Raw genomic sequence first — 15,043 nt, forward strand, 5'->3', positions numbered from 1 at the left:
TGGAAAATACTGTGTTTATGTACACGGGAAGGACAGCTGCACGCCCCGCACAGAGGACACTCCACTCCCAACAAGAACCCCGACAGCAAGTCCCTGTCCCCCTCCGCACTGTCAGCGCAGGTCCAGCTGGGAGACCGGGCTTCCCGTCTGCGGACGCCCGTCACACCCTTCCCACTGCAGGCCTCCAAAGAAGTCAGGAAAAAGGACCTCTGCCCCGAACTGACTGACGTCCGGGGGGAGCCGAGGGGGCCGGTCACTCCCAGAGATTCCACTGCGAGGGTGAGACTGGGAGTGAAGTGAGGACGCTTCTCCAGGTCCTAACGCTGACCACATTGAAAGCTGGCAGCAGGTGGGGACCCCTCGGAGAGAACTGGAAGTTAGTCCTAGGTTCCCGGGTGCACGCGCACATAGGGAGACACGGGCTGTGCGTTTTCCCGGCGTTTGACCGCCTCCATCTGGCTGCCGTCCTCGCCCCAGAGCAGCCTGGCGCTGTGCACCCGCGTCTTTCTCTGCGGCTCTGGATCCAGACACCGAGCGTTTCTCCAGACGGAAGAGCTGCGGTTCCGCAGCACGGCAAAGGCGACTGCTGTCCGGGGACATAAGACCGATGACCAGAAGAGTGGTTCACTCCAATCAGATATCCTTGATTTTTTTTTTTTCTTTTTTAAAATAACAGGCTGGTGACAGGTATGATGGCTCAAGAGTGACATGGTTCCAATTCTGCTATTACCCTGAACGACGTCCCCTTGCTGACCTCCCGGACACCAAGTTCAGAGCCCTTAGCTGACCTCCCGGACACCAAGGCTTCCGCAGACAAGGGCCATCGCAGCCGGGACCCTGACTGCTCCCCGCCTTCTTGCCGGGACCTCGCTATCTCTCCCACACGGACAGACTTCACACTTCCAGGGTTCCTCTCGGGCCCGGGCTGGACCTCACCTGGAGGGTCCAGGCGGCCCAAGGCGTTGGGGGGTGGGGCACCTGCCCAGCCGGGTGTCCAAAGAGCCCGATTCTAGACATTGGATTTAGGGGCTGAGTTGAGGGGGATCTCCTTGAGCTCCGTCCGCATGCACAGGTACTCCCCGATGACAGCCATGAGGGCAATGCACACGGCTTGGACCAGCCACCAGGTCAGCGCCGAGGGAAACCGGGAGCTGTAGAGCCAGCAGCCCAGGAGGTGAAAGAAATGGACAGTGACAGTGAAATCCAGACACTGCTTCCCTCGCCGGATGAAGTACAGCAAGCCCAGGGCACTGTGGGGAGAGGACAGCAGTGAGTTGTCACTGGGTTGTCCTGGCCTTAGATTAGGTTATCTGCGGAGTAGGGACAATTAGGATGACAGCATAGAGATTAGAAGCTAGTGAGGTCAGCGTGAAGCAAGGGTGACATTAGCAGGTGCCTAGAGGAACAGGGCAGGGAGGGCTGAGAGTGAGCCAGGCCAGGCAGAAGAAAAACGAAAGCATGAGTTCGGTGACGAACAGCAACCATCGCTCAAGGGAACGGGTGGGGACTGTGGCACCCTGAAGCCCGCGTGTTCTATCTGCAAGAGGGACGGGAGCTACGTGCAGCAGGGTAAGTCGTCACGCTAGGAGTCTGGCCTAGATTCAATCTTCCCATTTTTCAAGAGAAGCCAGAAATCTGAATTCTTTTTAATATAAAATATCGCTGACTTTCAACTAAGTGGGAAAATGTTCCACCCACCAGGCATGTCCTGACAACTGTGTAAGCCGAAGAGAACGCCTCTGGGAGCCAAACTGGAGTTGGCCCGCCAGTTTCCGACCTCTACTGCGAGGGCGAGAGTAGTAGCGTGTGCCCTGGCTCCGCAGCTCAGTGGGTTAGAGTGTCCTCCCACTGTGCCAGGTTGCGGGTTCAATCCCCAGTCAGGGCACACATAAGAATCAACCAATGAATGCATAAATGAAACAAGTCAATGTTTCTCTCTCTCCACCCCCCCTTTCCTTTCTCTCTCTAAAATCAATTAAAAAAAGAGTAGTAATGTGCAAGGTACTGTTCTAAGTACTTCCATGAAGTAGTTCACTTATCCTTACAACTGTGATAACAGTAATATCATCGGTCTCACTTTACTGATGAGAAAACGGGCTTAGACTGATGAACTTGTCCATCGTCACTAGACTAGTGGGAAAGCTGAAGTTCAAGACCAAGTGAGTCTCCTCCGGAGCCTGTGATCTCGATCATTACGCAGCCTGACTCTCAGGAGACAGGCGATGGCTACGAGTGACGTCAGACTTCAGCCAGGCAGACCCCTCAGTGCCCAGAGGAGGAGCCCGAGGCCCAGGGAGGAGGGAAGCGACTTGGCCAATGGCACACGGACCCAGAGCTCTGTTCTCCCTACTCCCAGTTTAACCCTTTCCTCACCTCATTCCGCATCAGGGAAGCGGCCTGAGACAGAAGCTGTCTCACGGGCAGCTCGCACAGAGCGACTGAGAGCCTTGCAGCTCAGCCCAAACAGCGACGGAGGGAGCCCCATGGTGGAGCCAGTCCCAGAGCTGGCCTCTGCCGCCCACTTCAGGTCACCGCTCCCAAGGAACAAACGCCGGCCTATCTCGTGTCCACATTTGGGGAGTCAGTTTCAGCGTGAAGACCCCAGAAGCCAGGCAGCAGAACTGGTGATACTCACCAGGTGAGGGCGTTGAGGATGAAGGACATCATGGAGAGCCGGCCCGAAGGGGTGGAGAAGCCCAGGATCTGGGGGGAATCACAAATGGAAACACGCTGGAGAAGTGACTCAGCGGAGCCACGGCTCCAGGCCCTGCCAGCCCCCCAGGAAATTCCTCCCAGAGCAGAGGGGGCAGTGTGCCCCTTCATCTCGTGGCAGCCTGTTTCCAGGAAGGCGCTTTCACCGACATCCACCCTGGGATCTCATCCGAACCCTCACAGCAGCGGGGAAGGGGTTATTCCCCTCACCTTACAAAGGAGGAATGAAAGCTCAGAGAAGTTAAGTCACTTGCCCAAAGTGAAATAGTAAGTCAACAGCAAGAGCAAGGTCAGAACAGCGTTCAGCACACAATGGCCCCAGGGACCAGACACCTATTTTTGTTAATAAAACTTTATTGAAACACAGGCATACTTAGTCAACTCGGTACTGTCTAAGGCTGCTTTGGGGCTACAATGGCAGAGGTGAGTAAGTTGTGACTTCACATCTTTACTAGCTCATCCTTTAAAAAAAAAAGTCTGTCCATGCCTGGTCTGGAATTCAGGCTGTGTGCATGAGAGGGCTCTTCAACAAAGCCCAGGGCTCCCACGTGCCTGTCCCAGAAGGACAGAGGCTCCCCAGAAGGAACTACTGGGCACCTGTGGGTGTGCACCCCCCCACTCTTGACCCAGTACCGCCGAACACCACACACCTGCCCACCACACACCTGCCCAGCGCCATCAGTCCCGGCAGCCTGTGATACCCGTCCTCTCCTGCCATCCTCACCACAGCCTCGCCAAGCTGCTGCTGCTCTTGTTGTCACTCTTCCCTCTTTTCGGGTAAAACTCGCCCAAGGGCTACACAGAGAGTAAGCAACGGGGGCAAGGATTCCATCCCAGATCTCACGGCTCCAAAAACAGTGCTCACAACCACACACCGCAGCTGTCTCCTGGGCACAAACGCCTCCAGGCCTCCGTTACGGTTTAAAAGTACTGTCCTATTCCTGGGCCCCTTTGGGCCTCATGGCACTCTGCCGAGGATGATTCCGTCCGGTTTCCAGAAGAGGAAACTGGCACAGAAAGGTGCGGCAACTTGCCCAAAGGCCCACAGCTAGTGTTGGGGGGCCCGGACTGAATACCCAGCCTTTCTGAATCAGAAGTACAAGCTCTCTGTATTGCAGTCCCCAGCCTCTCCGCTACTGGTCTCTCTGCTACGGCCCGGTGATTTCGCGTGCAGCACAACTGAGGTTCACAGTTATGACGATACTCGCCCCAGGTCAAACAGCAGCGGAACCTAAATGGAGGCCAGACTCCAAAGTCCAGGAACTTGGCATCACACCTGCTGGAATACTCTTTTACCCGTCCCCAATTTGCCACCTGAGAATCTCAGAGAAGTGAAGTCGCTTTCTCAAGAGTGTCAGGAAGATGTGTTGGGTTTCCCGGAACGCTGCCCTGTTGGTTGTGACGTCCCAGCCCCCTTCCTTCGCACTGTGAACCCGCCTCTCTGTTAGCAGCTGTTCCACTTTGCAGATGAGGCAGCCGAGGCTCGGCAAGGCGAGATTTCTTCCCCAGGGTCACAAAGCTAGCAGGTGGCACGGCCAGGTCTGGAGCCCAGTAGTGTCGGACCACAAAGCCCACCCCGTGAGGCCCAGACGCGCCCGCGCCCGTCCGAAGACCCTACCTCGGCGTCGAACATCTGGTCCAGCGAGGGGCTGCTGCGCAGCAGCCCGTCCACCAGCGCCAGCCACAGGCCCAGAGAGCCGTAATAGACGTTCTGCATGAGGACGATCTGCGACAGGATCAGCAACGGGTCCCACACGTAGCTGCGAAACTGGCCCGCCATGCCGGCCAGAGTGGCCCGGCCTCCGCCAGGGGCTTGGGTCAGCGCCGCCGGGCCATGGGTTTCAGGACGCCCCGGCACCTGCGAGGACAGATGCCGCCGGGCCTCAGCCAGCGGGCCGTAACCATGGCAACACCACCCAGCCCGGGAGGAGGGGCTGGGACGGAGGGGGCGAGCCCATTCCGGGAGCGAGGGGAGGGCACGGCGGGCAGACCCATTCCCAGGGTGAGGGGAAATCCTGCCAGTCTGGCTGCTCCGGCCCCGCCCGTACTCACGTTTCCTCGGGGTCCACTCACCGGTGACCAACTCGAGGATCGAACCGTCCGAACGCGACCCAGCCTCACAGGCCGACCCCCCAAACAGTCTTGACAGACAGGATCATGGAGGAGAGTCCCTACCGGCCTAGAGAGGCAAAGCTCCAGCGATCCGGGCTGCTGTAGCGCCTGCGTAGAAAAGGAAGCGTTTCCGGGGACGGCGGTGGAGGGGCGGGGCTGAGGTTGCGCAGGCGTGGTGGGTGCAAGCGTGGCCTGCTCCTCTGAACCAGTGAACCGGGCGGCGGGGGAGAAAGGTGTGCACATGCGTAAAGTGAAGACGGAGGGCGATCGGACGTGAGAACGGTAGAGCTTGCGTGCCCTCTAGAGGGCACTTCTGAACGAAAAGAGCAACTAGGGGAGAGGGAAGAGGAGAAGCCAAGGGCGAGGAAATGTTGACTTTCTCTTTAGCAAGGCTTTCCAGCGTTTTCTTTCTCCTAAAGTCTAGGGTCCTTGAAACGAGCTTACCAGTTCTTCCACATATGATGTTGCTGCTGATCGCGTTTCGCAGATGATTAGACTAAGGGTCAGAAAAAGACAGCAACGTAGTGCCTCCAAGACACGAGAGGTGGTCGCAGGCAGGATTAGAATCCAGGTGTTGCCAACGCCACAGCATGGAGTTCGTACCCACTGTGTGCCAGGAGGGTTTGGACTCATACTAAGGAGAGTCCCTGCCCTCAGACAAAACCTAATTAGAAGGCAGAGTAGTCGGTATTTTATCGTATATCCGATAGTATATTTATAATGGCCGGGGGAGGGGGGGCACGGGTTCAGAAGTCCTGAAGGACCTGGGGGCAGATCCTGACCCTGCTCGCTGCCATGACTGTTTTCTCTCAGCCTTCTCTCGAGTCCACATAGTGTGGAGAGTCTGTAAATATTTGCTGAATGAGTCAAGAACAGAGGAAGGACAACAGCAAGCGGATGAGTCACTCTATTACCGCACCGGCAGTCCGAAACCTCTCAACTCCATTGATGATAGGTCCCCTTTCTCCAGAATGGAAAGAAGGGAAGCGCCTGGTTCCAGGAAAGGAAACTGGGGTTTCCAGCCAGCTCTTCCAGCTGCGTGACCAGCCACTTCCCTCTTTCACCTCGGCTTCCCTGTGCACAAAATGGGCAGTGGGACAAGATTAATGTTTTCCAACACTTAGTCTACCCTCCACTAATTATTTTCCCTTTAAAAAAAAAGTACCAAAGACTCACGTGACTACCAGTCCATACTTCTGAACAGCGTGTGAAAACCATATTACCGCCTGGGTTGATACAATTCCAGACAAAAATAGAGAACCTTGAGGCTTTATCAAGAGTAAGTTTGTGATTTCCCTTATCACCTGGAGATACTGTAAACAGTTCCCTTGGACTCCTGTTTGGAAGTCATTTAAGACCCGAAGATTACAGCTCAACCATTCTCCTAGGTGCCTCTATTCAGTTGAATAAGTACAGGAGTGAGCAAAAGAGGTTGATAATAATAATACAATAATCAATTAATAATAATACAAAGATAAACTGTGTTCCGCATACTCACAACTGTAAACTCACTTGTGCCCACCCTGTATATATTCAAATCCCTCTGGTCCCTAATTCCATGGTCTAGTGTTTGTGAGAAAACATCTGTTTTAGTATTTACATGATCTTTTTCATCCTTCACTCCGAGAAGATAGATAGCATCCTCCTTTTTAAAAGCGCAACAGTGGGTTGAGTGCCAGCCTGCGAGCCAAAGGGTCACCAGTTTGATTCCCAGGGAGGGCACGTGCATAGGTTGTAGGCCAAGTCTCCAGTAGGGGGCGCACGAGAGGCAACCACATGTTGATGTTTCCCTCCCTCTCTCCTTCTCTTCCTCTCTAAAAATAAGTACAATTTAAAAATAAATAAATAAAAGTGGAAATCGAGCCCTGGGAGGGTAGCTCTATCAGTTGGTTAGAGCGTCGTCCAGATACACCAATGAATGCATAAATAAGTGGAACAACAAATTGATGTCTCTATCTCTCTCCCTTCTTCCTCTCTCTCTAAAAATCAATAAGTAAAAATTTTAAAAATAAGTATAGTTTCAAAGTGAGGCTCGGGCGGGGGCGGGGGGGTGCGGATGTGAATCTACCTAGCTCGGAAAGCTCATAGGTAGCTGAGCTGGGTGTCAAATCCAGGACATCTGACTCCAAACACCAAGATACTATTCAGAGAGAGAGAGAGTAAGAGACAGACAGAGAGTGACAACAGTGAAAGAGTGGAGTAGTGGGGAAGTGATAAGGGGCAGTGAAGCCCTCAGCTCAAGGAGGTCTGGAGAGAGGGATTAAGGGTGGTGGGAGGAGAGGCTGGGAAAGGGCTTGAGAGGTTTAACTGAGTTCCTGAAAGCAGCTTCTATTGTCTTCCTTCCAGGCACTGGAATGTGTATTCCTTCCTGAGGCTTTGAGGCTGCGTCCCTTGATGTCACAGCTGGGCCTTCTCTCCATCTCCTCCCACAGAGGGGAGGCTCTCCCTACCTGTCCCTTCCCCTGGAGTGGATAATCCTCCTCCTGAAATGGACAATGCAGGAAGCCCAGAGCCCGAGGCGCTGGGGCAGGCTGGATAGCTAGTTCTGGTATCTGACATCATCCGTAGAGCCTGGAATGAACTTCTGGGAAAACCCCCGCCTCCCCTCCTACCCCCCGGCCTGCAGGACAGCCTATTGCAGTTTCCTTTTCCCTATTTCAGCTCTCGAATTCTCACTGTTTCTAGCCCCAGAAATGGGCACCATCCTGTGCTTTAATGAAGGTACAACCAGGAAACCAAGGACTGGGGAAAACCACAGTAACTGCCTTGGCCAGCCTCGGTCCATTTTTCTTTTTTTATCCTCACCTGAGGATAAGCTCGTTGTGTTTAGAGAGAGGAGAAGGAAGGGAGGGAGAGAGAGGGAGAGAAACATCGATTGGTTGCCTACGTTGCCGTATTCGCCCAGATCAGGACAGAACCTGCAGCCTAGGCATGTGCCCCGACTGGGAATCAAACCCATGACCTTTTGGTTTACAGGACGATGCTCCAACCACCTGAGTCACACCCGAGCAGGGCCTCCTTGGTCTGTTATAAGAATGTGACGACAGGCAGCTGAAGAAGAATGAGTTTTGAGGTTGGACCGCAGAGCCTGAGCTAGGACTGCACTGACTTGTCCCGTGACCTTAGGCAAGTCCCATGCTGGTTCTTACTCTCCCAAACTATGAACCGAAAGAGGGACACTGGACTGAACTTCCAAACGTGGCCCATGGCCCTGTTCCATCTGCAAGCCCTGAGGAGAAGACCCTCCAGTCAGATTCCCAGACACTGCTGCGAACCAGTCTCTGAATCTCCAGAAGCAGAGTGCAGAGAGATCTGTGTATTAAAGAGGTCTCCACCCTGACCGGTGCAGCCCAGGTGGTCGGGTGTCATTCCGCAAAGCAAAAGTTCACCGGTTCGATCCCCAGTCGGGGCACATGCCTGGGCTACCCATTGGGTCCGGTGGAGGTGCGCGTGAGAGGCCATCGCCGATCAACGTTGCTCTCACATCCAAACTTCTTTCCCTCTCTCTAAAAATAAATAAAGTCTTTAAAAAAATAAAATATAAATAAATACATCTTTTTTAAAAAAAGAGAGAGAGAGAGCTCCCCAGGTGAGCCCCAGCTGGTGGCTGGTGTGGCTCAGTCGGCCGAGGCACGAAGGTTCAGTCCCCCGTCAGGGCACGTGCCTGGGCGGCAGTTCCGTCCTCGGTCGGTCCCAGCTGGGCATGCGGCAGAGGCACCCCATCGCTGTTCCTCTCCCTCTCTCTCTCTGTCTCTCTCTCTTCCCCCCTTTAAAAACAATGAAAAAAGAGTCCTTGGGTGAAAATTAAAAAAAAAATTTAATAAATAAAGCTGCCCAAGCGCTTCAGAGGTACAGCTATATTGGGTAATGACAGGACGAGATGGTCTGTAATTGACTTCAGACCAGCCCCTCCTCCCAGCAGAGACTCGCCGTGGCCTTGCCCTGTCCATGCCCTTCTTTGGACCTCGGGCTTAGTGTGTTTGTTTTGTGTTCATCTGTAATACGAGGGGGGCGGACCAGAATAGCTGATCTCCAAGGACTCTTCCCTCACAGCCAAGTTTGCGGTTCCAAACTTATGAATGAAATTTTAAACTTGAGGTCAGCGGCCGAATGACAAACAGCCACGAGCTGGGACAAACTGTCCCCCGGGTGCAGAGGAAGGGAGTGCCTCTGATCACTCGGTCAGTTACATCAGTCCCCCGCTGGGCCCCCACTATGAGCAAGTAAGAACAACCACTGTCCCGTGACCTTTCAGACCCACCCCCGAGGTCCCTTGGGAAACGCTCTCAGGCAGGTCCAAGGGCCCTGCGGCCTCACTTGTATTCGAATTCCGGCACTGCTGCTATCTCCCTGGGTGACCTTGGGGGAGTTACTGCATGTCTCTGAGTCTCAGGCTCTCCTCTATAAAGTGAGGGTCAGAATAGCAGCCGTGGCAGGAGCCGCCCTGGGGGTCAGCTGTGTGCTCCCCCCACTGCCTGCTGCGCAGTCAGCACTGTGTACATGTTAGCAGTGCTGCCCTGACCAGTGTTGCTCAGTTGGTTGGGCATCAACCCGAAAAGTGAAAGGCCACCAGTTCGATCCCTGGTCTGGGCACGTTCGTGGGTCTCGGGTTTGGTCCCCAGTAGCGGCACGTCCGAGAGGCAACCCATAATGCTTTTCTTTCACATCCACGTGCATTTCCCTCTCTTTTCCCCTCCCTTCCCCTCTCTCTAAACATAAATAAATAAAAGCTTTTTTAAAATAAAAATAAATGTGAGGGTCATGAATTATTGTTATTTTTCTTCTCTTGGAACACGGGAGCGGCCACACCTAATCTCGCAGGTTTGTGGCAAGGATCTCGGGGGATGGCGGAGTGAGCCCAGCGCCTGGCACGCCGCAGGAGCTCAGTGCCCGTGCTGCCCTCTTCCTCACCCCGCCCCGCCCCAGGGTTCTCCGACTCCCCACCTTCCTCCCTTCCCTCTCCTCCCGGCTGCCATACAGCCCTGCTGACACGGTGCCTTTCAAGGAACACTTTGTGAAAACATTTCAGGGAGGCGCGTGTCTCAGGGGCAGGCTCTAAACTGAACTCCGCGTCACACTTTTTGGAAACTCCACGTGGGAGGCTGGCGTTTGGCTGCCCGCCCTATGCATCAGTGACCATCCTGGCCTCTGGCCAGCGAGTTCCTCTCCTAGACGGGACGCTGGAGAGGGAGGAGAGAGGGGGCTCGTGGCCTGCCTGTTTGCTCTGCCCCCCCCATTGAGGACCCTTTATTACCCAGGCTGTTTTAAGGGCTGTGTGTGCCTTTGTGTTTGGGGAGGAGCGTTTCCCGAGCACCTGCTATGTGCCAGACACTTGCATGACCTCATTGAATGCTTATATAATTTCTAAAACCTGCCTGTGCATCGTGGATACAATATTCCCACTTAACGGGGGAGGAAACTGAGGCTCAGAGAAGGAAGGGACTCAGTCCACAGCTGGCGTGTGGTTGGTCTTACCTCTATCTAGAGATTATTCCTTGCTCTGACCGTGAAGGATTCAGGGCTTTATTTTAAGAAGAAAAGCTCTTTTCTTCGCCTTTTTTGCATTACCATTCATTCAATCATTCATTTGATGTTCATTGCGCATTTACCAGAAACTGGTCTGGGTAGTACAGATATACACAAAGGAAATGAAAAAAACAAAAAACAAAACACAACTCTGATGTCATAGAGTTTATATTCTTGTGGAGGAGACAGACGATAAACAAGTCAACCAGATTTTAAAACTGAACATCGAGTAGTGAGAAGTGCTGGGAAGGAAAGGGCGGGGGGGGATGGAGAACAAGGCTGGTGAGAGGAATTGTTTCAGAAATGGCAACCAGCAAAGACCTCCTGAAGAGATGGCATTCTAAGCAGAGATCTGATGGATGTGAAGGATGGAGCCCACTGAAAACCTGGGAAGAACATTCCAGAGAAAGGGACCGCGAGTGCAAAGCCCTGAGACAGGAGTGAGACTGGCGTAGTGGAGGGACGGCAGGGAGGCCACGGTGGCAGGACCTGTGGGGACGGAGGAGGTGCAGAGGCTCCAGCCATCGATGCTTGCCCAAGAATTTCCAGCTTCCAGTTCATTTTTACCTTACAGCCCCTCCGGGGGCGGTCAGTGAGAGTAGGCGGGAGGGATGGAAAGAGAGGGGCAGCTTCATTCACTCTTCCAACAAGTATTTTTTAAATGCTTTCTAGATCAGGGGGGCAACGTGCTAGTCTCCGGGTATAGAAAACAGACACAGTCCCTGCCCTCGGGCAGCCTCTGATGGGGCCAAGGAGATACACAACAAAGCAAGAAAGCAAATCATCGTATTGACGTAAATGGTAGTGTGTGCTGCGAAGGACGCCGTGTAAGAGAATACGGGCAGAGACACCGTTTGGCAGCCGGGGACGGTCCCTCTGTGGACGCTGCCCGACAATGGTGAGCCTGAAACATGAGAGAAGTCAGCCAGGGCGAGGATGTGCTGGGCAGAGGAGACAGCTTCTGTAACAGCCCTGGTCTCATCACATGATCATCCTCGTCCGTTGGAGGAGAGAGCCGAGAGCCCAGACGCAAATTGCCCCTGTCGTAAATCCAGCCCAGCCAGGCTGCGGCGGAGTCTCTTTACCCCTGCGCTCTGCTCTCTCTCTCTGTGGCACCAGCCGTGCATTTGCTGTCTGCAAAGAGCACATTCTGAGTTCCTTGGCATCTGGAAAATGGTGGCACTAGCCGCACCTGGACCGGATGTCGGATGGAGGCTGGGAAAAGGACCTCAAAGGAGCAGGAAAAGTTGGGAGCACAGGGAAGGCTCAGTGAATGGTTGGTGAAGTGAGGTCATGGGCTGAAGTTCAAAGTGTCCTGCTCTGTGCGCTGTACTCTGGCCCTAGGTGCTGTGGCATGCAACTCCCAGGGCCCTATGCTGCTCAGGTGAACGATGGTCTCTATCATGGACTCAAAGACTCGCAGAGTGTATGGCGGCAGAGTCTATGGAAAGAGCCCGGGGCTAGAAACCAGGGGATCTGGGTTAAATGGAACTTTGTAACACTGACAGCTCACTTCCCTGCTCTGAGCTCTACCTTCCTCAACTATACACAGGTTGTAGTCATGATAGGGGACTTGCGAGTTGGAAAATTTTAGTTTAAGGAATAGCTAATAAGCTTACTAATCAATGCATGCAAAAGCTTTGTTCCAGGAGCTGAAGGTGTGGCCCACCCTGACTCCAGGAGACCATAAACAGTCCCACCTTTGTGCCTCAGGAGGACTGCAAGAAATTCAAGGTGATATCTGAGCCATTGTCCTCCGGGGTGAGATGACCACCGCCCAGGACACAGCTAAAGACCACCGCCCAGGGCGAGAATGCTGGAGTTGTTTTTTTAATCCAAGTAACTCATCCCTGAATTTGAAAACCCCTCACCACACCTTGTTTATTCCCTGCTATAAAAAACTTGGCCTGGAGAGAAAAGACAAGATGGTCTATTAGGACATGAACCCACCATCTTCCCAGATCGCCGGCCATCTGAATAAAGCACCTATAAAGAATCAATCCCTGTCTCTGCTTATTGGGTTTGGTATGTGACCGGCAGCACGAACTCCAGGGTCTTTCCCGGTTTCAGGAACACCAGCCCTGGCTGCCCTCTGGGGCTTTTTCCTTAAAGAGCTCTGAGCGAGGCCTGGTTCCTTGCCCTCGCAAGAGCTGCTCTGACACAGAGAAGAGCCCCATAGGCTTCAGGCCAGAGCGTGGCATCCAGCAGGTCCTCAGTCCCTGGCACCTGGCGCTCACCAATCAGGAAGCTGTTTCGGAACAAGGTGGTTGGTGTCTCATTCACCAGGACTTTGCAAAGGGCCCCTCACACAGAAGGTGGTCACCAGAGGTTTACTGGATAAACAACCGCATAGATGCATTGCTCTGCTCGCGTCTAAGGACGAACACCCCAGTGGCGTTCATCCAGTTATCTGAACAGCAAGCACTGGAGCCGGCGCTGGGGGTTCGTCTGTGAACCAGACAACGTCCCTGCTTCCATGGAGCTCACATCTGGCGGGGAGACAGGTAGTGCCTAAGGAAGAGGATCGATACATGTTGTCAAGGAAGAAAAGTGTTCTATAAAAAAATAAAAAAAAAAAGAACCACAACCACAACAACAACAACAGAGAAGCAAGGTTGAAAGGGGGACTGGGAGGGGTGAAGGTCATTTCTGGAGTTCTCTGACACACCTCCGGTGGATGCTGACTCACTTCGTGGGCCCTGGTTTGCTTATCTCACCCCGGGTTTGCCTATCTCTGAGGTCGAAAGGCCGGCGGGGAGGGCCCTTCCCAGTTCCTGCAGTGACGCAAGGCAGCGAGCGGCTGGGCATCCCAGGCTGTCATCATCTGGACCTGGAGGGGGATTTGCATGTTGAGGAAGGCTGGAGAGGGTTGGTGCCGTTCTGGGAGAGAGCCCCACGCCCACTCTCCCAGCTGTTCTGAAAATAGCGACATGATTACCTGTTGCTTGCTGTGTGTGAGGAGCCGTGGGGGAGGGAGGGAACTCCAGACCCACAGGAGACCTGTGGGCTGATAAAAACAGATACATTTATGTGGTGGGCACTGTGCTAAGCACCGCACTCTCCGCACTCACGACATACAGGGCCCAGCACAAACAACACCCCTGCTTTATTACATAAAAATCTTTTATTACAAAATCATAAGCACGTAATTCTGTACCATAACAGTATCACACTCAAGCACACCCTATGACACGTTAGGTGAAATGTCAGATCTCTGTCCAGCTCGTGCGAGACGTTCACGTCCTCCACCAACCACACTCAATGGCGTTACTTCTGCCGGATCCTGTATAACAACCATAGTGACTCCCAAATGACAAGTGAGGAAACTGAGGCACGGAGAGGTTCAAGCGTCCTGCCCCAGGGCTCTCTGACCCTGAAGCCTACGCTCTAAACCTCTGTGGGTGACAGGGAGAAAGGAGCGGGTGCCCAAGGAGAGGGACAGACGGACGGAGTGCTGGAGGTCTCGGGAAAGCGAGAGGAGAGCTGGATAGAGAGGGGAGGGATTTAAGGAGGCTTCCAAGAGGAGGAGGCATTAGAGCCAGGCCATTAGGGGCAGGGTCGTTGTTGTTGTCGCTTCTTGGCCTTGGTGTCTCTGGGTGCCCCTGCTGTGCACCCCGCCTCAGTTCGCACTGGCCTGGGCGCCTGGGGGCCTGGGACGAGGGGAAGCGGCAGCCTCGTCCCTTTCGGAGGCTGGGTCTCCGCTCCTCCTTTGAGCTGTGTGCGGGGCAGGTGGCTGTTGACTCCCTAAAGCACTTCGGCGCTTGAAAGGAAGCTGGGGGAGAACATCCCCCAGACTCACTCCATCTCGGGGGTGGAAAGTAAGAAAGGGTAGGAAAACCAACATGAGGGGCACGTACAATGTACGTGGCCTTCACCTTCCTCCGTCCTCCTAATGACCCCAAGAGGTAGGTCTTTTAGCCCCATTTTACTGAGGAGCAAAGTGACTCTCAAACCTTCTTTTTTTTAAGATTTTATTTATTTATTTTCAGAGAGGGAAGGGAGGGAGAAAGAGAGAGAGAAACATCATGGCCTGCAACCCAGGCATGTACCCTGACTGGGAATCGAACCTGCGACACTTTGGTTTGCAGCCCGAGCTCAATCCACTGAGCTATGCCAGCCAGACAATCAAGCCTTCTTAACTGGCAAGTGCTGGGACCAGGATTTTAATCAAGGAGTCCTTTTTAAATTTTTTAAATTAGTTTGAGAGAGATATTTGTTATTCCACTTGTTTATGCATTCACTGGTTGATTCTTGCATGTGCCCTGACTGGGGATTGAACTTGAAACCTTAGTGTTTCAAGATGACGCTCTAACCAACTGAGCTACTTGGCCAGGGCTAATCAAGAACTTCATACCCCTAAAAGTTGTGTGGGTTTTGTTTGTTTGTTTGGTTAGCCTTTTGTTCTCTCTCTCTCCCTCTTTCTTTTTCTTTTTTCCTTTTCTTCAGTCTCAGGCAGGGAACTGGGACTACAGTCCAGTCCTACGAAAGGTTGACTACTGCGTTTTGTGTCCTGGGAGCCAAAGAAGGGCCCACCAGAACCTTTTAAAGGGCCTCAGGTCTTGTCACATTGTTTTTAACTCTTTGGGGGTCATAACTTCTTTGGGGATCTAAAGAGAGAATCTGAAGTTTCTTGCCCCAGAAAAATGTACATAGAGACATACACTACAAAAGTATGACCATCCATGTACCCTTT

General features: G+C 53.3%; 1 protein-coding gene across 2 annotated transcripts; it reads right to left on the reverse strand.

Moving 5' to 3' along the window:
* Positions 1–4,945, reverse strand: SYS1 (SYS1 golgi trafficking protein). Of its 2 annotated transcripts, none has more exons than XM_045833711.1 (4): positions 4,786–4,945; positions 4,331–4,570; positions 2,636–2,703; positions 1–1,250 (listed from the first exon to the last, which is right to left on the reverse strand). In XM_045833711.1, the coding sequence occupies exons 2-4, from the start codon at positions 4,490–4,492 to the stop codon at positions 1,010–1,012; spliced, it is 471 nt and encodes a 156-aa protein (XP_045689667.1). In that variant the 5' UTR covers positions 4,493–4,570; positions 4,786–4,945; the 3' UTR covers positions 1–1,009. The 2 variants fall into 2 exon arrangements, with proteins under 2 accessions (XP_045689667.1, XP_045689668.1); XM_045833712.1 differs by having other exon boundaries at positions 4,765–4,944.
* Between the last annotated feature and the right edge of the window lie 10,098 nt (positions 4,946–15,043).

The sequence above is a fragment of the Phyllostomus hastatus genome, unplaced genomic scaffold (genome assembly GCF_019186645.2).
Source record: "Phyllostomus hastatus isolate PE091 unplaced genomic scaffold, TTU_PhHast_1.1 phas_contig_17, whole genome shotgun sequence".
NCBI lineage: Eukaryota > Metazoa > Chordata > Mammalia > Chiroptera > Phyllostomidae > Phyllostomus > Phyllostomus hastatus.

Coding starts and splice junctions, on each gene's coding strand:
- SYS1 (XM_045833711.1), bottom strand. CDS start 4,492: ATGGCGGGCCAGTTTCGCAGCTACGTGTGGGACCCGTTGCTGATCCTG. Junction 2,704..4,330: donor ACCAGATGTTCGACGCCGAG/GTAGGGTCTTCG, acceptor GATTCCCCCCAG/ATCCTGGGCTTCTCCACCCC. Junction 1,251..2,635: donor ATCCTCAACGCCCTCACCTG/GTGAGTATCACC, acceptor CTCTCCCCACAG/TGCCCTGGGCTTGCTGTACT.